The sequence below is a fragment of the Podarcis raffonei genome, chromosome 17 (genome assembly GCF_027172205.1).
Source record: "Podarcis raffonei isolate rPodRaf1 chromosome 17, rPodRaf1.pri, whole genome shotgun sequence".
Lineage (NCBI taxonomy): Eukaryota > Metazoa > Chordata > Lepidosauria > Squamata > Lacertidae > Podarcis > Podarcis raffonei.
Window position 1 is genome coordinate 27,156,974 of NC_070618.1, and position 20,994 is coordinate 27,177,967.

Here is a 20,994-nt window from a genome sequence, read left to right on the forward strand (position 1 = left end):
CAACATTCACAGAGTCCTTTCTACAGATCCCTTCCATTTGGTGTGACACACCTGCTGCTACAGACGTTGTGAAGATGGGGAAGGGGGCAGAAAGAAGAAGTGCGGGGCAGTGATTTTTCCTTCCTTGGAGGTTTTCAAGCACAGGTTGGCCATGGATGCTTTAGCTGAGATTCCTGCATTGCAGCGGGTTGGACTGGATGACCCTTGAGGGTCCCTTTCCAACTGTACAATTCAGCTCACATTTAAATAAAACAAGACCTGGCCGCATATCTGGGCAACGGCCGGTTTTTATACTTTAAGCAACGGGGTCACCTTCTCCCAAAGGCCTTTCCTATTCCCTGCACCACAAGCCTGGGCGCATCCTGAAACCTGAAAGGCCCCTTCACTTGCCTCTCTGCCTGGCCTGCCCCATGACTGCGCACTGCTGGCAAACTGCCTGGCTCCGCCGGCGCCAGCCACGCTTTTCCTCCTCACCCCGCCGTGTTTGGATCCCGACCTCATCTATCCTGAGGAAGCACTCGGGGGGGGGGGGGGACTAAGAACTTGGCCCTGCAAAGCTTTGGGTGCGGGCTTTGCCATGAAAAGTCCCATGCACTTAAAACAAAACTTTAGACCCACCCCGTCTCCCCACGCAAAACAGAACAACAGGAACAGCGACGCGCGTTTGCTTCCTTGGAAAGGAGTCCGCGCAAGAGCAGCGCAAGCGCAACAGACTGCTAGACCTGCCCTAAAGGTAAAGGGACCCCTGACCATTAGGTCCAGTCGTGGCCGACTCTGGGGTTGCAGCGCTCATCTCGCTTTATTGGCCGAGGGAGCCGGCGTACAGCTTCTGGGTCATGTGGCCAGCAGGACTAAGCTGCTTCTGGTGAACCAGAGCAGCGCACGGAAACGTCTTTTACCTTCCTGCCAGAGCGGTACCTGTTTATCTACTTGCACTGGCATGCTTTCAAACTGCTAGGTTGGCAGGAGCTGGGACAGAGCAACGGGAGCTCACCCCGTGGTAGGGATTCGAACCGCCGACCTTCTGATCGGCAAGTCCTAGGCTCTGTGGTTTAACCCACAGCACCACCCACGTCCCAGACCTGCCCTACCCCCAACCCCCCCCCCCGCTTTCCCCCCCTCCTGCCTTCCAGAGACAAATGCAGGTTGGAATGCAGTCGGGCGGCGGGGAGCGTAAAGCGCCGCGCTCTCCGTGGAGCACAGCCCCATCCGTGGCGCGCAGCTGCGTCCAAACGAGCCAGGATGCATAGGATCGCGCGCAGCGCATAAAGGTTGTGGGCTAGACCACGTGACAAGGGGGCCCGGCAGCCTCGGCGCAAGCCTAACGACTTTGCGCAGGCGCGCTGTGGGCGGGGAGGACGCGCCCCCGGGGGCCGGATCAGCTGGCAGGAGGCGTGCGCTCTTGCGCTCCCAGAGCCGGCGGCGGGGGCTGTTTTGGTGCGGAGTTCAGCAGGCAGGAGAGGGACAAAGCAGCAGCCGAGGCAGCAGCTCGTAGCGACCAGCCTCCCCCCGCGCGGATCCTCTTCTGCTTAGGTTGCGTCGGCGTTGCGCGCCCCCCCCCGCTCATTGCCCGGGTCTGGCCATCATGATCACGCTCCGCTTGTGGGACCACCTGCGGGCCGGCAGCTCCGAGCTGGACTGGTGCGAAGACAACTACACAATCGTGCCCAGCATCGCCGAGTTCTACAACACGGTGCGTATCTCGAACTCAAGACCTGAGCCTGGAGAGGAGGAGGAGGGTGCATTTGGAAGCCGGGGGGGGGCGCGTGTGGATTGGGAAGTACGTGCAAATGCCCTGTGGGGCTGAATGTATGATGTTCACACGGCTCGGCTCTTTCCCTTCCCTGCCGCTCAATTATTTATTTCTCAACAAATTGTTATTTTTTAAAACAAATGCCACCGCGTCGTGGAAATGCCAAATGACGTCCTGGGCGCAATCGGACTTGCAATTGGATCCTGGAGACCTTCAAGCCGGGCTCCGATTTCTGGTTTGGCATCGACTCGCGTGCAAGGCGCTGCATATCAGTTCTCAGCCTTGGTCAAATTGGGAAAAGGACTATTTTGCAAAACGGGAAGAGGATAACCAGTGTTGTATTTTAAAACTGCAGCTACTGGCGAATAGCTGTGTATTATTATTTTTTAATCGAAGAGAGAACCTGTTTCGGTAAACAAACAGAATACACTATGGTCGGTTTTACTTTTAAGAAACTAAGTGGTTGTTTATTATCCCGGTGGTCTTATTTTCAGAAAGTGAGGGGCCTTAAAATACAACAAACTATCTTTTTATTATCTGAATAGCTTGCAGATATAGAACTGCGGATCAGATCGTTTTCATGGGAGCTTTTTTCCTTTGTTTTTCCTGGCAGAAATGCTGTAAAATCAGAGAATCCCCCATAGAGCTGGAAAAAGTCTGCAGTCCTTTGAATCCACTTTGAGAGGAGCTGGGATCATGGACTGTCATTTTTTCAGGCTGTTCAGATTGGAGGATAAAGCTTAAATTGCATGCAGTGGATTAATGGAGCAAAGCAGAATTTTCCATCTGTTATCATCTTAAGCTTTAACATTGCTTTAGAAAAGGTAGATCTGGATCTCTGGCTGATTTGCAGATCAGCAAGCTTTCCTAACAACTAAAACGCTGCAATCTGGGCATCTGATAGTTAGGAAACTCGAAGGGAAATTCTGGTACTGAACTGAGAGCAAAATTTCTGGCCTGATCAGGAGTTCACAAGCTTGAAGTCTGCCCTTCCCAGCTTTAGGAAAACAGCTTTTTCTCAAGGAATTAAGACTGCTTTCAGGGCTGATTTACATATTAACAAATTCTTCCATGCAATCAGCTCTGTGTGGGAATAATGCTATCTTGCATGTAGGTTTCCACACATAGAGGACTGTGCATTCATGCAAAAATGTGGCCTGGGTGCACATGGTGTTGCATGCTGGTAACACATTAATTTAACCTGTTAATAAGTCCGCCCTCCCCCACAAAAAACTAGCTTGAAAACTAACTAGCCTTCTGACTGCACACACCTATGTTAAGTCAATAGCGTGTTTAAACAGTCCGAAAGAATAAGAATAATCTTTCTTCCATCTCCAAAAGGTTCCCTGCTTTTCTGGTCGGGAGGGATTCTTTTAAGTTATTCACCTGATTTTCTGTGTCAATTTATAAGCCGGCACTTAATTCCTACCTCCACAATATTGTGGCAATGTGTGGAGCGGCCCCTCATCCCATGGGACGATTGCTGCGTACTTTCCTGCGTTTCTTTGAAAACACGCAAGCCATGTTTTTCCACAGTAAGATCTTTAAAGCTGTTTATGACCCAGAATAAAACAGTATCAAAAATCCACATTTGAACTTAACTCCCCAACCTGCGTACGAATGTGTGCGCACAGACGCAGGATAGAGGTAGCAACAACAAAACAGGCAACAAATGGGAGGGAAGAAATTGTGCTATTATTTTCCTTCCACCTGACTTCAAAACACGAGGCCACCTGGAAAAGGCCAGTGCATTTATTTTCTCAGGATCCTGTCGTTAGGAGCGTGTTGACACTTCAGCGCTTTAAAGATTGCTCCTTGCAGTCCAAAACTGACCAGCGCTGTCTTTAGTATATGCGCTGCCCGGGTGCAAAGATCCGCCCAGTGCCCCCAAATTTAGTTTAGCCCCCAAATTAACACCGCCACAGTTATAAGTATTGTTTGGGCACCTACTTAGCAGAAACATCAGTCGTGTCAAAGGTGCCACCGATCCTGCTGCCTCATAGCGGCTCAATATAATACGTAACATAGTATTTTGATGTAAGAGTTAATTTCACGTGCGCGGCGCCGTTGAGAATGACAAGCGCTGGTGCGGCGCATCTTTGTTAAATGAGCGCACAAAGTCGAAAGTCCTTTAGTGAAACAGTAGGTATACATTTCGGTAATACCTAGGTATATATGTATTTTGTTTTTCTAACTTGATCAAAATTATTTATTATTTCATAACAGGCAGATAGTTAAGAGCTTAGGTGGATTCAGCGGCGGGCGCCCGGTGCCCCCAGAATTCGGCGCCCGGATGCTCTGCACCCCTTGCATTCCCGGGGAAAGACGGCCCTGCCTGTGACATTTTGGTCATTGGCCTGAGCAACAGGTTAACTACACCACTGTATATTTATTAATCCACCCATAGGCTCAGCAGAATGCTCTGATGACGACATATTTTGAACTTCAAGGTTTATTTATTTATTAAATTTGTATACCTCCCTTATACCCGTAGATCTCAGGGCCATTCACAACATAAAATCGCAATATAGCAAAGAGAAAAGACCGTATTTTTTGCTCTATAGGACTCACTTTTTCCCTCCTAAAAAGTACGGGGAAATGTGTGCGCATCTTATGGAGCGAATGTAGGCTGCGCAGCTATCCCAGAAGCCAGAACAGCAAGAGGGATCATTGCTTTCACTGCGCAGCAATCCCTTTGTTGTTCTGGCTTCTGGGATTCAGAATATTCTTTTTCTTGTTTTCCTCCTCCAAAAACTAGGTGCGTCTTGTGGTCTGGTGCGTCTTATAGAGCGAAAAATACGGTACATAATAGAAACAAAAGACAAACCAAGAATCCCCCTTTCCACAACACCTTTTCAAAGGGCTTCAGGTGACAATCAGCCCAAGGCCTGGTTGAAGAGGAACAGTTTTTTTGCCTGGCACCTAAAGGTGTAGAATGAATGAGTCTCCTTGGGGGAGAGCGTTCCACATTTCGATTTGGGGTGGGAGGCAAAATATCAAGATCAATTTTTTTATTTGCATACCGTCTTTCTACCTTACAATACTCAAGGCGGTTTACAAGCTGAAGATCTAGCAATCTAACACAATACAAAAATGTGATAATAAAACAAAACTTTAAGCAACCTACATCAAAAAGTAACATTCAACAATTATTAGAGTAGTATAAAATAATAATATCAACATATAAAAGGAAAGGGTCGATATTTCCCCTCAAACCCCCCCCCCCCAATTCTAGTGACAGCTACTTTTAGAAAATAAAATCAATATTGGGAGAACTCTCCCAAATGATTGGATCTCTCAGGCCCAGCTCTGCCATGGATGCCCTTCCGATTTCAAGAGGAGAGAAAAAGTTACCTCTTTCCTCACGGCCGTTTGCTGGTTGCAATTAAGGAGCTGAAGTGAATATAAAGTAGGAGTGCTCCCCCCCTTATGCAGCCCAAATTAAGGATTATATCTTGTGCTTTGAAACTTGAAAAGCAACTCAAAAGGATTTGCTCTTCTCAAGCAACTGCCTTGTACCAAAAGTAGTGGGGTTTAATCTTTACAAAACAGGCTACTTAGTGCTTTCCGTTCCATCTGCAAGGCTGTTTCTAAAGTCAAGCGGAACAGAGTGGAAAAATGCGTCTCTCTCTTCCTCCTTCCTTTCCCTCAACGCCCCTGCCCCATGCCCAGAGTTTTTGAAATTTTCCCTGAATGGAAGAAAGTACTCTGTCAGTGAAGGCCTCCCATTGTGTGCTAGCGCTGGGTGATACCTGGTTTTCAACATTGTGATAGATCAACATGGTGATAGATCACCAGCGAAACATTGCAATATACCGATATATCACGATGTCTGAAATAAGGATGGAGCTATGTTTCAGTGGTCCCTTGGTTCTCAAACTTAATCCGTTCCAGAAGTTTGTCGCAAAACCAAGTCGTGCTTTCCCATAGAAAGTAATGCAAAACGGATCAATCCATTACAGACTTTTAAAGACAACCTTTTAACATGAATTTTACTATCTAACAAGACCATTGATCCATAAAATGAAAGCAATAACCAATGTACTGTACTATAAGCTAAATAAGACGATAAAAGATGATAAAAATTAAAAAAAATTTTTTTTCTTACCTGCGCTGATGATAGTCATTGTTTACATGGGGGGCTTTTATCCATTTCCGCAGTCGCACAATCAATCAGTCAGTAGCTGAACTGGGTTCCACACAGTCACAAATATAAATCAACCGAAAAAGCCACAAAAACGCAAAATAGCAAAAACAAAAGCAGCAGACATAATCCATTCCAGAAGTCTGATATATTGCCAGGTTAAAAATTAGGAAACCATTATCACAATATGGACTTCAAACCGATTTGGGGTGATATATTGACATATTGCCCACCCTAGTCTGTCCACTGGGCTCTGCTGAATATGTTGATGAAGAGAGCCTTGTGACTTCAGACTGCAAGCTAGGGATGCCATTTCTGAATGCTCCCAGTGTTTGCAAGATACAGTGGAACCTCTGTTTTCGAACGTAATCCATTCCGGAAGACCGTTCGATTTCCAAAACGTTTTAAAAACTGAAAGCGGAAGCCTCAGTTCAATAGGGTAGCTCAAAATGGAAGCAGAACCGGATGTTCAGGTTCCGAAAAATGTTCAAAAACCGGAACGTTTACTTCTGGGTTTTTGGCGTTCGGGAGCCGAAATGTTTGAAAACGGAGCCGTTCAAGAACTGAGGTTTGACTGTGCAAAGCTCCCTGCCAGTCAGCAATACTGTGTCTGGGAGAAACTTGCTCTTAGCTATCTCTCTGTTTCACTGCGGGGCTGGTTTTCTACTTGCAGGGCATTCATGGAGGCATTCCACTTAGCATTTGCCCCCCTTCCTGGTTCTGTTTATTCTGCCCCCTCAGAACTTTCGCTCCCCGTTGCTGCATCCATCAGAGCACTGGTTCAGGGAGCTCTTAGCTCCTCTTCCGTTGGTCTCCTGGAATCGCAGAGCATAGAATCCTAGGATCGCAGAATCGGAAAGGGACCCGAGGGTCATCTAGTCCTACCCTGCCATCTCAGCTGAAGCATCCATGACAGACGGCCATCCAACCTCTGCTTAAAAGCCCCCAAGGAAGGAGAGTCCACCACCTCCCTAGAGAGACAGCTCTTACTGTCAGAACGTTCTTCCTGATATCTAGTTGGAAATCTCCTTTCTTGTTGACCTCTTGATGTGTCCCAAACAAAAAGGAAGGGGTGGGGTGGGGGTTCTCTACCCACTCCCTCCTCCAACACAACAAGGCTGCCCCCAAATTAAAAAACTAAAGCCAACCGATTCTTTTGTCGTAGAGTTTGGATTTGATATCCCGCCTTTCACTCCCATTAAGGAGTCTCAAAGCGGCTAACATTCTGCTTTCCCTTCCTCCCCCACAACAAACACTCTGTGAGGTGAGTGGGGCTGAGAGACTTCAGAGAAGTGTGACTGGCCCAAGGTCACCCAGCAGCTGCATGTGGAGGAGCGGGGAAGCGAACCCGGTTCACCAGATTACAAGTCCACCGCTCTTAACCACTACACCACACTGGCTTGTAGAGTTTGAACTATGGCCAGCTCTCCCATGAGGCAAAGTGAGGCAATGGTGTCACGGTCTGAGTCAAAGTCCCGGCTGAGGACGTCGGGACCGGGGGCAAGATGGCGGGGTGGGAGCAGGAACGGGGGTCCAGAAGTCAGGAAGCCAAGAGTCCGAGGGTCAGAGCGCCGGGAGTCAAGAAGCCAAGGGTCTGAGGGTCAGGAAGCAAGGAGTCACGAAGTCAGGGGTCTGAGGATCAAATAGCAAGGAGTCAAGGAGCCAAACACAGCAAGGCAGGGAACGTGTTGCTGTGGCAAAGAGCTGAAGGGAAATGCTGACCTTATATCCCTTTCCGGCTCTTGCCACGAGGTGCAGCGAGTTACCTATCGGCTTCACCTGTGCGGCCGCGCCTTGCCTCTTCAGAACAAACTTAGGAAGGCCCCAGTCCTGCGAAGTCCTACTGGTCACAGGGCCGGGCTGCTGCACGCACTCCACTCAGGCCCCAGGATTCACAGGGACAGCAGATCTGTCTTCCAAGGAATGCATTGTCCGTTGCTGCTGTTGTGACAGTGACAGGACGCTCCTTGCCGCCTCTATAGCAGCTTCTTGGCCATTAGGAGGCACTGCTGGTCTCCCGTCACCCTTGTCCCCATTGTAGATCTTTATTCCTCTCCTGGCAGGGTGGGCGGCCCCGTTTTGTGGCTCGCCTCAGGTGACAAAATGCCTTGAGTCACGGGAAGAGCCGGTTTGCCATGTGTTTTGCCAGGGCTGAAGTGCTGGCTCAGCCCAGAACGTCCCATGAGTTGAAGCCAAGTGACTTCTGCTCAACTTACTCTTCCTTGCATGTGCAAGTCTTTCAGTGCTCTTGGCCAGAAGAAGAAGAAGAAAGGGCACGGGTTCTTCTGGCTCAAAATTGGGGGATGCCCGCAACCCAGTTGGCCTCTTTCACGGCCACCACTCCTGGTTTTGTGGTTGCCGCCTTGGCAGTGGTCTTCCAGGGACCATACCTGTTAGTCTCCACCATTTTCCTATTGTGTTAACATGAGGGTGATGTCTTCTCCAGGCAGTTGAGAGCACCGCATGTCCTAGAAAGAGTTGACTCAGGCAAAGCGATAGTCTAAGTCGTGCATGGCATGAGGTCTATCTACACCATGGGTAGGCAAACTATGGCCAGATCCGGCCCAATTGCCTTCTCAATCTGGCCCACGGACGGTCCAGGAATCAGCGTGTTTTTACATGAGTAGAATGTGTGCTTTTATTTAAAATGCATCTCTGGGTTATTTGTAGGGCGTAGGAATTCATTCATCCCCCCCCCTAATATAGTCCGGCCCCTCACAAGGTCTGAGGGACAGTGGACCCTGCTGAAAAAGTTTGCTGACCCCTGGTCTACACTTCTATCTCAATTTGTGTGTCAGGGCAGGGATGGAGTCTTGGGTGGGGGGGAGATGTTGTTTTTATTTCTGCCTCCTCTTATCCAGATATTTGCATGGGAAAGTGCTAAGCTTATTCCGTTGTGCAAGATCCCTCTCCCGCTCCCAACATTTTTTGTTTCGGTTTTGTAAAATACCACTTTATTTAATCATTCCTTTCTGCTTATTTAATTTTTTTTTCCGTTTCCCCCCTTAGATAAGCAACATCTTATTTTTTGTTTTGCCACCCATATGTATGTGCTTATTCCGACAATATGCAACCTGCTTCAACAGCGGAATATATTTAATATGGACCCTGCTTGTGGTAGTTGGTAAGTCCTTCTGTGTCTGTCCTATGTGACCTGAAATTTTGAGAAATTATATTCATTTATTTATTATTTGAAAACAAGGCGCACCGGGGTGGGGGTGGACAACAAATAAGGTGCTTGGAGAACGTGCCCGATTTCAGAAGTACAGTACACTCCCAAAATAAAATATTGGAAGTTGGGTGCCATTTTGAGCCTCTCAGTTTCCCCTGCTATGTATTAAAGAAGGTAGTTTTCCATTATTACGAACATTGTGGGATACGTCATGGTGCTTCCAGTTGGATTCTTATTGTGGGATGGCTTCTCCTCAAGCCGACAAGTTTTATCCACCCTCCATTTAATCTGGATTTAACCTTTCTGGCAGAAATCCAATAAGTATAAAAAAGTCTGTCGCCAATGACCCATTTCTGCTAATATGCAGATTAAGTCCCTGTCTGTAAGCATTGAAGTTGGTTTCGGTTCTAGTCTTAATGGTCTAGAGAGGAAGGGCAGTGCATATTATTTTACTTACCTCAAAGAGTAGTAGGCCAGCCCTGTGGGTTTGCTCAGTCAGGCCCTGAACTACTCATCAGCTGATTTCCTTTTTGCACCTTCATATATATATATAGATATCAATTTTGACACATCCTCCCAGTTTCTCAATTAAGTTCTGCAATGAGGTAACTGACTGTGCAAACAAAACCCCTCCTCACTGAAGTCTCCCACGAATACTTTGCTCTAAAGTTAATTTGGAAGCTTTTGGGAGTGGGTTTCAATCTTCAAAACCTAGCTCTTTGCCGTGTGTTTGGTCGCTTGCTTGTGTTAAATTTTCAGACGCTTGTCTGTGCAAAGCCGCCTGGCTGTGGTTGAATCTCGCTGAGAAGAGAAGGCGACGTTTGAACTGTGCTGTAATGACCTCTTGATTCTGAATGTGTCCCCCCTCCAGGAATTGGATCTGTCTACTTCCACGCCACGCTCAGTTTCCTGGGTCAGATGCTTGATGAACTCGCTATACTCTGGGTTTTGATGTGTGCTCTGGCTCTGTGGTTTCCCAGAAGATATCTTCCCAAAATGTTCAGGAACGACAGGTAATGTCTCTTAAGTGCTGGTGTGCTGGTCCCAAGGGTTAACCGTGCGGCGAGGTCCGAGTCCAGTCCAAGGTCAAGGGTGTGGTATGGAGGCTGTCCGTCAAAGCTGAAGCGGGGTCCAAGGCAGGGAGCCGGGCGAGGTCAGGAACTCTGGCAGAAGAGCAGGACAGGGTGCAGGCAAGAACAGGCTACCAACAATGTTGCTCCCGCCACCTGGGACTGGCCTGGCTGGCTTTTATCTGCCCCGGGGCATAGGGTGGCCCCGGTCCACAGGTGACTCGCCTCTCCTGGCCTGGAGGCGAGCACTCCTCCGGCGAGAACTTAGTTCCCTCCGCCTCTCTGCTCTGAGCCTCTGCAGCTCAGGAGAGGCTGGAGGGTTACCGGACCCAGAGGCAACCTCAGCTTCCCCTGACAGGGCTGAGAGTGGAGCACCTGCAGGCAATGGGTCCTCCATCACCTCAGGAGCCAGAGCAGACTCAGCTGGTGCCTGCACCTAAGGATCCAGCACAGGTGAGGGCCCTTCAGGCTCAAGCCCCAGCAAAAACTTAAATTCCTTGTTGTCAATAAACTAATCCGTCCTCAGTCACATAAAGGACAAACATTTCAATGATAATTTCCTTCCATAGCCTCAGACCTCCCGTCCTTTCCATATTTCATTAATTTTAAATCTGTGGCATAAACTTATCTACTTGTTTGGTAATAAAGTAAAAATATCTAAATCTGTTTCCTTTTACATAAATTATTTACAGAGGTTGTTCAAATGCTGCTACCGAGTTTAAGTTATAGCATCTGTTCTTGAGGTAATTCTTGAAGACTTCCCAATTTGGAATTAACTCCTGCTTAGGTTTGCCCTTGATCTTTTCAGACAAATTATCTAGCTCAGCAGACTCTACAAGCTTCATTCGCCACTCTGATCTAGAGGGGATTTTATCGCTTTTCCAGTGCGTAGCAACGAGTCCCCTTGCAGTTACTGTCGAATATAGAAAGACTTCTCTTACATTCCAGGGAATATCAGGGCCCGTAATACCAATTAAAAACGATTCTGGTTTTTTTAAGAAGAGGTACTTTTAAGATTTTTTAAAGTTCTAAATAAATATCATTCCAAAATACGTTGATCTTTTTACACACCCACCACATATGATACAGGGTACCGCCTGTTTCAGGGACGTGGGTGGCACTGTGGGTTAAACCACGGAGCCTAGGACTTGCCGATCAGAAGGTCGGCGGTTCGAATCCCCGTGATGGGGTGAGCTTCCGTTGCTCGGTCCCTGCTCCTGCCAACCTAGCAGTTCGAAAGCACGTCAATGTGCAAGTAGATAAATAGGCGGGAAGGTATTGATTTGTTTTGGATGTTTGGATGTGATGCCAATAAAAGGTTTGATGATGCTCTCCATTCTGTTAGAGCAAAACTAACAGACTTTGCAGAACTTGACAAATTAACTGGAAAAATCAGATTTCAAAGAGACCATAAGTTTTTAGAGGACTGGGGAAAATTCAGAGATTATTTGAAAACTGCATGTGAGGAAAATACAACGCTAGTGTGTTTCAAAGAAGCTTTGTGAAAAAATAAGGAATATCGCAAAAATGTAAAAGAGGATAGAAAAATGTATTAAAAGGCGATACTATAATTAAGGAATGTGAAGATAGGAATTTAATTATGGATGATTGTCAGAGGAGTTGAGGGAGGTCCAATAAGTTAAAATATGTGATGTTAAAATTGTATGATTGGAGATATTATGGAAAAACTTAATAAAAAATTATTAAAAAAAAAAAAGGTTTGATGATGCTGACTCTTTTTTTAAAAAAAATCCAGGGGCCGATTTAAGGCAGCAGTGGGCATCCTCTCTGGGGTCACCACCTGCCTCGCCTTCATTAAGCCTGCCATCAATAACATCTCGCTGATGACGCTGGGTCTTCCCTGCAGTGCCTTGCTTGTCGCAGAGCTGAAAAGGTGGGTGTCTGTCGCTGTGACAAAATAGATCTTCTGTTTGGATGCCTGCTTACCATTTGGAGCGAACACCTGGGCGTGTGCAGGGCCGAATTTAGATTTGATGAGGCCCTCAGCTCCTGAAGGTAATAGGGCCCTTTCTATGTCCAGCTGTCCTATGTCCACAACAAATTGGTGCTGTTTTTTGTGTTGAGTATATGCTATATGGTAATTGATGGCCCTAAAGGTAAAGGGACCCCTGACCATTAGGTCCAGTCGGGACCGACTCTGGGGTTGTGGCGCTCATCTCTCTTTACTGGCTGAGGGAGCCGGCGTACAGCTTCCAGGTCATGTGGCCAGCATGACTAAGCCACTTCTGGCGAACCAGAGCAGCGCACGGAAACGCTGTTTACCTTCCCACCGGAGCGGTACCTATTTATCTACTTGCACTTTGACGTGCTTTCGAAGTGCTAGGTTGGCAGGAGCTGGGACCGATCAACAGGAGCTCACCCCGTTGCGGGGATTCGAACCGCCAACCTTCTGATCGGCAAGCCCTAGACTCTGTGGCTTAACCCACAGCGCCACCCGCATCCCTGTTGATGGCCCTAGTAGGTATCTAAAGCCATTTGCACATCACAAAACTTGTATTTTATCAAAGTAATTGTTGAACTGGAATACAATTAAGAAGAAGTATATTAATAGTGAAATGCAATTAAGAAGTATATTAATAGTGAAATAATTATTAAGCTCTACCTTAAAATGATTTTTTTATTCATAACAAACTTAATAATGCAAACACATTGGCATTTGGCAATAACAAAAGTTCCATTAGAAACACAATTTACAAAGACTAATAATCTAGTCTCTAGAAACTTGCTATAACATGAAATAATAATAAGTGAAAATATATGATCCAAACTACTAGTAATTATAAATAGCAGAATGTAGGCACCCTATATATAGAAAGGAGCAAACCAGGGATATTTTAGGGAGCAGGCTAGCAGGTGGGGTCCATGACTTACATCATAGGAGCCTACACAACACAAAACACTGTTGCTGTATGTAGGTTTTATTTTATTTGTTTTTTATCTTATATTTTGGAAATGTACAGTGGTGCCCCGCAAGACGAATGCCTCGCAAGACGAAAAACCCGCTAGACGAAAGGGTTTTCCGTTTTTGAGTTGCTTCGCAAGACGATTTTCCCTATGGGCTTGCTTCGCAAGACGAAAAAGTCTTGTGAGTCTTGCGATTTCCCCCCCTTCCCCCCCTTTTTCTAAGCCGCTAAGCCGCTAATAGCCTTTTAGCCGCTAAGCCTTTAATAGCCGCTAAGGCGCTAAAGCGCTAATCCGCTAAGCCGCTAATAGGGTTGCTTCGCAAGACGAAAAAACCGCTAGATGAAGAGACTCGCGGAACGGATTATTTTCGTCTTGCGAGGCACCACTGTACATTTTCCCTTTATTTTTTTTGGGGCCCCCCCAAGAGAGTGGGCCCCTAAGCTATAGCTTGTTTAGCTTATACATAAATCCGGCACTGGGCATGTGACTTACCTGTGAGCAGGGTGGCAGAAGCACACCTGGAATTAAGACACAAAAGAGCTTAAATATTCCCACGGAAATCCCAAGCATCCGGACAGGAGCTGTTTTTGGTGGACGACTTGACAAGGTGATAAATGGTTCTGTAAATAGCCTGGGTGCATTATAATAACTTCTCTCCCTTAGGGTTGCAAAACAAAATATCTTGTCACGTTGAAGAGGTGACGGAGGCTCCCAGTTTGAAAGCTGCCACCTGGGCCCTCAAAAGGGGCTGTGATGCTGAGAAGAGGGATTATAATTTTTTAATAATTTATTATTTATGCCCTGTCCATTTCTCTCCCCCCTCCCATTTTTTAAAAATATCGGCTGTAACTGCCTGGCTGTTACGTAAAGGTAAAGGGACCCCTGACCATTAGGTCCAGTCGTGACCGACTCTGGGGTTGCGGCGCTCATCTTGCTTTATTGGCTGAGGGAGCCGGCGTACAGCTTCCGGGTCATGTGGCCAGCATGACTAAGCCGCTTCTGGCGAACCAGAGCAGTGCACGGAAACACCGTTTACCTTCCCGCTGGAGCGGTACCTATTTATCTACTTGCACTTTGATGTGCTTTCAAACTGCTAGGTTGGCAGGAGCAGGGACCGAGCAACGGGAGCTCACCCTGTCGCGGGGATTCGAACCGCCAACCTTCTGATTGGCAAGCCCAAGAGGCTCTGGTTTAACCCACAGTGCCACCCACGTCCCAGTGCCTGGCTGTTAGTCACCATCTGAATGGTCTCATTTATTTGGAAACCAGAAATGGCAGTGGAACTGCGCTGGGATGAGAACCTCTTGGGCAGGTGTAACGCACCCTAACTTACCACCAATCCTTCTTGCAACCGTGTTGTGGGGAAAGTAGGAAGACGAAATCAAAGTACCGCTTCACATGGGATCAGGCTCTCTATGGCATTCGCTCCTGCCGTGTGCAATGACGGCCATCAGCTTGGATACCTCTAAAAGTGGCTTAGACTTTCTGTGTTTTAGTTGTAAATTTTGGCTTGTGGCATTTTCTGAGTCACGTGCTTGTGTGTTTTTTTAAAGAGTGCTTTTAGACAATGTCCTTGATATTTGTTTTCATGCCATGACCTGCCTTGGGGCAGGGGGTGTATGCAACCGTTGCCCCCAAATGTACAAAGCTTATCGTTTTGTTCAGTTCTTAATCTTGGGTCAGATGTCATTCCGTTGCTGTGCTTTTAATGATCTCCTGGCTTGGCTTTCAGATGCGACAACGTGCGAGTGTACAAGCTGGGACTATTTTCTGGCCTCTGGTGGACTTTGGCTCTATTTTGTTGGATCAGCGACAAAGCATTTTGTGAGATCTGGTCGTCATTCAACTTCCCATATTTGCACTGCGTATGGTGAGTCCATTGTGTTCAGATTCTAGACCTTGCCACAATTCCCGCCTCCCTCTCTCTGCCCTCCGTTTCCCGGTGTTACATCTTGCCATATTTGTTGGATGAAGAGACTATATAGAAAACTCAGACCATCCTTCACCAGCATCAGGGGTCCCCAAACTAAGGCCCGCAGGCCGGATAAGGCCCGAGGGACTCGTTTATCTGGCCTGCGGCCACCTTCGCCACCCGTGGCCGCCACCCGCTCTTACCGGCACTGCTCTGCACGGCTGCCCACTTCCGGGTCGGAGGAGCACCAGAAATAGCTTGTGCGCATGCGCAAACATTATTTCCGGTGCACATCCGGGTCGGAGGGGGCCTGTGCACATGCGCACAAGCTATTTCCGGTGCTCCTCCAACCCGGAAGTGCGCCGGAAATAGCGTGTGTGCGCGTGTATGGGCACGTGCTCCCCCATGTAGTGATTAAGAGTGATAGACTCGCAATCTGGGGAACCGGGTTCGCGTCCCCGCTCCTCCACATGCAGCTGCTGGGTGACCTTGGGCCAGTCACACTTCTTTGAAGTCTCTCAGCCCCACTCACCTCCCAGAGTGTTTGTTGTGGGGGAAGAAGGGAAAGGAGAATGCAGTGGTGCCCCGCAAGACGAATGCCTCGCAAAATGAAAAATGCGCAAGACGAAAGGGTTTTTCGGTTTTTGCGTCGCTTCGCTAGACGATCTTCCCTATGGGCTTGCTTCGCAAGACGAAACGTCTTGCAAGTTCTTGCAAGTTTGTTTCCTTTTTCTTAAAGCCGCTAAGCCGTTAATAGCCGCTAAGCCGCTAATAGCCGCTAAGCCGCTAATAGCCGTGCTTCGCAAGACGAAAAAACCGCAAGACGAAGAGACTCGCGGAACGGATTAATTTCGTCTTGCGAGGCACCACTGTGTTAGCCGTTTTGAGACTCCTTCGGGTAGTGATAAAGCGGGATATCAAGTCCAAACTCTCTCTCCGGCCCACAGTGCAATTGGTGCTGGAAACACCAGCTTGAGGCGTGGTAAGTTTGCTGACCCCTGACTAATGTGGTACCCGCCTCCCCGATGCCCATCACCCCCCCCAGCCCCACACACTGGAGGGGACCATGTTTGTTAAAGCTGGTCTGAGTTCTCAGTGTAGTCTGTGAAGGCTGATCCAGACACTACAGGTATTAAACTCTGTTGTTTTTACAAAAATGAGCGTTGGGAGTGAAAAAAAAAGTTTTGTTGCCTTAATGCCGGATTTACATTTCTAAGGAAACAGCCCTGTGTTTGGGGCAAAGCGCATCTTTTGCCTGCCTAAGATCCCCGGTTCAGTCCCAGACATCTCCTGCTTCAGCCTCATGATACAGTGATACAGTGGTACCTCGGGTTACATACGCTTCAGGTTACATACACTTCAGGTTACAGACCCCTCTAACCCAGAAATATTACCTCGGGTTAAGAACTTTGCTTGAGGATGAGAATAGAAATCATGCTCCGACGGCGCAGCGGCAGCAGGAGGCCCCATTAGCTAAAGTGGTGCTTCAGGTTAAGAACAGTTTCAGGTTAAGAACGGACCTCTGGAACGAATTAAGTACTTAACCCAAGGTACCACTGTATAGTGATACATCACGATGCCAAAAAGGAAGGAGTGTGAGGCACCAGGGTGAAACTGCCGCTGCTCCCACCAGTGCCTGGCCTGTGGAGGGAGGAGCCCTGGCCTCACAACTACAACAACAACAATATTATAATAATTTATTATTTATACCCCATCCATCTATCTAGGTTTCCCCAGCCACTCTGGGCGGCTCCCAACTGAATATTAAAAACAGGATAAAACATCAAATATTAAAAGCTTCCCTAAACAGGGCTGCCTTCAGATGTCTTCTAAAAGTCAGATAGTTGTTTATCTGTTTGACATCTGATGGGAGAGTGTTCCACAGGGTGGGTGCCACCACCGAGAAGGCCCTCTGCCTGGTTCCCTGTAACCTCGCTTCTTGCAGGGAGGGACCCGCCAGAAGGCCCTCGGAGCTGGACCTCAGTGTCCAGGCTGAACGATGGGTGTGGAGACGTTCCTATATTGGAATATTGTGAAGCTCCTTGACATCTGATGGGAGGTGGGTGCCACCACTGAGAAGGCCCTCTGCCTAGTTCCTTGTAACTTCACTTCTCGCAGTGAGGCAACTGCCAGAAGGCCCTCAGAGCTGGACCTCAGTGTCCGGGCTGAATGATGGGGGTAGAGACGCTCCTTCAGGTATATGGAAATGCTCTTTCACGAGGCACTGAAGCTTCTGCCAGTGCCCAGCTCATAGAGGAATCAGGCAGCCTGCCTGCTCAGCCGGAGAAGGAAGCAAAGGTGACGACCTGCAGGGATGCCCCCCCCCCTTCACTGGCATCTCTGGTTTCATTTATTTGGAAACCAGAGTTGCCAGTAGAACTGCGCTGGGATGAGAACCCCTTGGGCAATGTGGGGAAGTAACGCGCCCTAACTTACCGCGATCCTTCTTGCAACAGTGTTGTGGGGAAATTAGGAAGACGAAGTCAAAGTACCGCTTCACACTGGATCATGTCATCTATGGCATTCGCTCCTGCCATGCGCAATGCACAGAGATGCCAGCATTATACCGCCGGGTTAAAACCCAATTGTGATCTGGCCCTTAATCCGGCCCTGGACAATGTATCAATACATCGCCCAGGCCGAATGCACGGTTCCTTCTTTTCAGATATGCAAGGAATATCAGTTGCATGCTGGTGGTGAGGAGCAAGCTGTACTCACCCTCCTCCGTTTCTGTTCTGTCCCCTCAGGCACATCCTCATTTGTATCGCCGCTTACCTGGGCTGCGTGTGCTTCGCCTACTTTGATGCCGTCTCGGAGATCCCTGAGCAAGGCCCTGTCATTAAGTTCTGGCCCAGCGAGAAGTGGGCGTTCATCGGGGTCCCTTACGTCTCCCTCCTCTGCGCGCACAAGAAATCGCCCATGAAAATTACATGATGTGCAGCGGTTCTAACCTGCCGGAGGAAGAGAGGCCAGAGAACGAGACCTGTGCCTTTTTTCCTCTGTCTCTCTACAAACTGCGGTTCTGCAAAGGGAACCCACGAGGACGTACCTGCGTTTTCCCTGCCTCCCACCCCTCTCTCTGGCTCCCAAGCAAAGTTCTTAGGAGCGAGCAGCAATGGCAACTCTTTTGCACCCCTTCTCTGTGGTTTTGGCAGATCTGGAGTTTCCCCCCCCCCCATTACAAGTCTTGAATTATATTGCTGGCAATGTTTTGCCGTGTGTTTTGCATAGCGTTCTCTAGCTGGAACTAGACATCCTCGGAGATGTGCGGTTCCTGTTGAAAAGGCGCCAAGCCAAGACCGCCATCTCTTTTCCCCCTTCCTCAACCACCTGCCTCCCCGCTAATGTGTGACGTCTTCCACGATTGAACTCTGCCTCCCTTTTAATTGGCTGCCAGCTGCTCTTGCAGGGCGGGCACGCCCAGAATGCTCTGACATCACAGCATGTCAACTTTGACAATGCCACGCGATTTCCCATAAAGCCCAGCTCCTGACAAAACCCCTCCGGTCAACTCCGAGAGAGTATTTATACAGGCAATCTTTCGTTGTGAAGTAACCACAGGATCCAGCTGTTACTGAAGGCTTTTAAAAGGTTTGCTTTGTAGTTCTACCACTATCGCCTCTCTCACAAACTTGGGAGGATATTTATACCGACAGCATCTTCAAGGACAAAATATATTTCTAGCCAATCTGGTCAGAAGTTGTTGGGGGGTTTTTTGGAGGGAGGGCAGGGATTCACAAGGAAATATGTTTTGAGAAGCTGGCTTTTCTTCTCAGTTGCTTGATTTAGTAGTTTGTAGGCTTAGCACTGAGACTGTTCTGCTCTAGGTCTCCTCCTGTTGTACTATGGTAAACTCATTCTCACTGGGCATTGCCAACTTACGAATGGCAGCTGGGTCTGTGCTGTGAACCTTTCCCTTGTTGATTTCTGCAGATCAGGCTGCTGCTTACGGCATAGGAACAGGCCAGCCCAGGTTGCCCCTGTCTTGTCCACTGTCCCCGTTACTTGGCAGTGTGATTATCTAGTGGCCACTTGCCGCTAGTTGCCACTGGAAGGAAAAAAACAAAACTTGCATGCATCTATACGATAATCTTTATTGCCATTGTCCCATACAGAACAACAAAATTGAAAAATCTACATAAAACATTCAAAACCCAACAGGCCTGCTATCCCAGCTATCCCAACCTGGTTAGCCCCCTAAAAACGCTGATACCCCATTTTTAATACAATATACTCCCATAGAGACTCTTTACACTGTGTTTAAAACCAATATTGCATTTTGGTAGAAACTGTTTCTCAGGCGGCTAGTCCTAGTTTTTATAACCCAGAAGGCAGAAGCTGAAAGAGATCATTTCCGGGGTGCGCACCATCCTGCACTATCTCTGCAGCTTTCTTTCTTTTCTTTTTTTCAATTTTTTTATTAGTTTCCACAATATTATAAACAAACAAACAAACAAACAAACACATAAAACAGACAAACATAAATCATAGCCTTATTGAAAATGACAGTTATTAACTTTGTTAAGTGACTTCTTCGCTTCCCTTTGGTTGAATTTCATTGCTTGTCCTTTTAACGGTTTTCAAAATCCCAATTTTTATGAAATTTAACTTAAACATTAACATCCTTAGACCTTCACCTTATGGAATGAAACATATTAATTCATCACTTAACATAAATAAAATCCTTAGCCCATTAAGTATCTGCAAGCTGTTTTCAGTTAATTTAACTTAACAAATTTAACTAAATAATCATTAAATTTATTCCACTCTTCCTGATACTCCTCCTCCTTCTGGTCGCGGACTCTTCCGGTTAGGTCGGCTAGTTCCAACTATCTCTGCAGCTTTCTTTCTTTTCTTTTTTTCAATTTTTTTATTAGTTTCCACAATATTATAAACAAACAAACAAACAAACAAACACATAAAACAGACAAACATAAATCATAGCCTTATTGAAAATGACAGTTATTAACTTTGTTAAGTGACTTCTTCGCTTCCCTTTGGTTGAATTTCATTGCTTGTCCTTTTAACGGTTTTCAAAATCCCAATTTTTATGAAATTTAACTTAAACATTAACATCCTTAGACCTTCACCTTATGGAATGAAACATATTAATTCATCACTTAACATAAATAAAATCCTTAGCCCATTAAGTATCTGCAAGCTGTTTTCAGTTAATTTAACTTAACAAATTTAACTAAATAATCATTAAATTTATTCCACTCTTCCTGATACTCCTCCTCCTTCTGGTCGCGGACTCTTCCGGTTAGGTCGGCTAGTTCCAACTATCTCTGCAGCTTTCTTGTGGCACCTGGAAGCATAGATTTGATCCAAGGTGGGAAGAGTGCACCCAATTATTCTCCCTGCAATCTTTACAACCCTATTCAGAGGAAGGGGCTTTTTTCCACTTACCTTTTTGTGATGTTCATCTCCTGGGCTTCCGCAGAAGGTCTTGAATTTGTGCAAATTCGCAGTTGCCGCCTCGGATCCTCTCTCTTTACTCAGGACTACGAGGCTGGCGGTGTGGAAGACCCCTCGGGAGAGATTCCTCCAATCCATTGGCGTGACTGCATTGCTCAGCCACCATTTTAAGCAGAACTGTGGCACTTGGTGGTGGAGGTGGTTTGGCAGTGCCAGGGGGTTGGGGGTCCCGGGACAGACCTTTCTCCCCCCCCCAAACCTTCCCCAGTTGGAATGCTGGCTGCCTTGTGCAACCCTTAGACATCATGTGTTTGTCAACAACCTGCTGCTTTTCAAGTTATCACAGCAGAAATCTGGGTTGAGTTGGCAATGGAAGTGGAGAAGAGTTGGCAGATCAGCCATAGGTGCTCTTTATAAGGTTGGGCCTTTGAGGGCAGTGTGAATAAGGTATTCAATATTAATCCTACTCAGAGGTGTCCCATTAAAACCAACTGGTATTACTAACTTAGGCCCATTCATTTCAGTGGGTCTGCTCTGTGTGAACTTAGTTGGGCTGGAAAATAAGAGGGTAGGTTAAAAGCTCTAAATGCATGAAAATCT

The 20,994-nt window shown here is 47.2% G+C and overlaps 1 protein-coding gene across 1 annotated transcript; it reads left to right on the top strand.

Annotated features, from left to right (window-relative positions):
• Positions 1-1,176: 1,176 nt before the first annotated feature.
• On the top strand, positions 1,177-19,819 carry ACER2 (alkaline ceramidase 2). The gene is made up of 6 exons (XM_053371829.1): positions 1,177-1,693; positions 8,907-9,021; positions 9,941-10,082; positions 11,896-12,033; positions 14,797-14,934; positions 17,724-19,819. Exons 1-6 carry the CDS (start codon positions 1,586-1,588, stop codon positions 17,908-17,910), a joined length of 828 nt encoding a protein of 275 aa, XP_053227804.1. The 5' UTR covers positions 1,177-1,585; the 3' UTR covers positions 17,911-19,819.
• The last annotated feature ends 1,175 nt before the right edge of the window (positions 19,820-20,994 follow it).

Excerpts from the sequence above, each read along its gene's own strand:
- ACER2 (XM_053371829.1), top strand. The coding sequence starts at position 1,586 with ATGATCACGCTCCGCTTGTGGGACCACCTGCGGGCCGGCAGCTCCGAG. Across the intron at positions 12,034-14,796 it reads CTTGTCGCAGAGCTGAAAAG|ATGCGACAACGTGCGAGTGT; the intron begins GTGGGTGTCTGT and ends CTTGGCTTTCAG. Across the intron at positions 14,935-17,723 it reads CCATATTTGCACTGCGTATG|GCACATCCTCATTTGTATCG; the intron begins GTGAGTCCATTG and ends CTGTCCCCTCAG.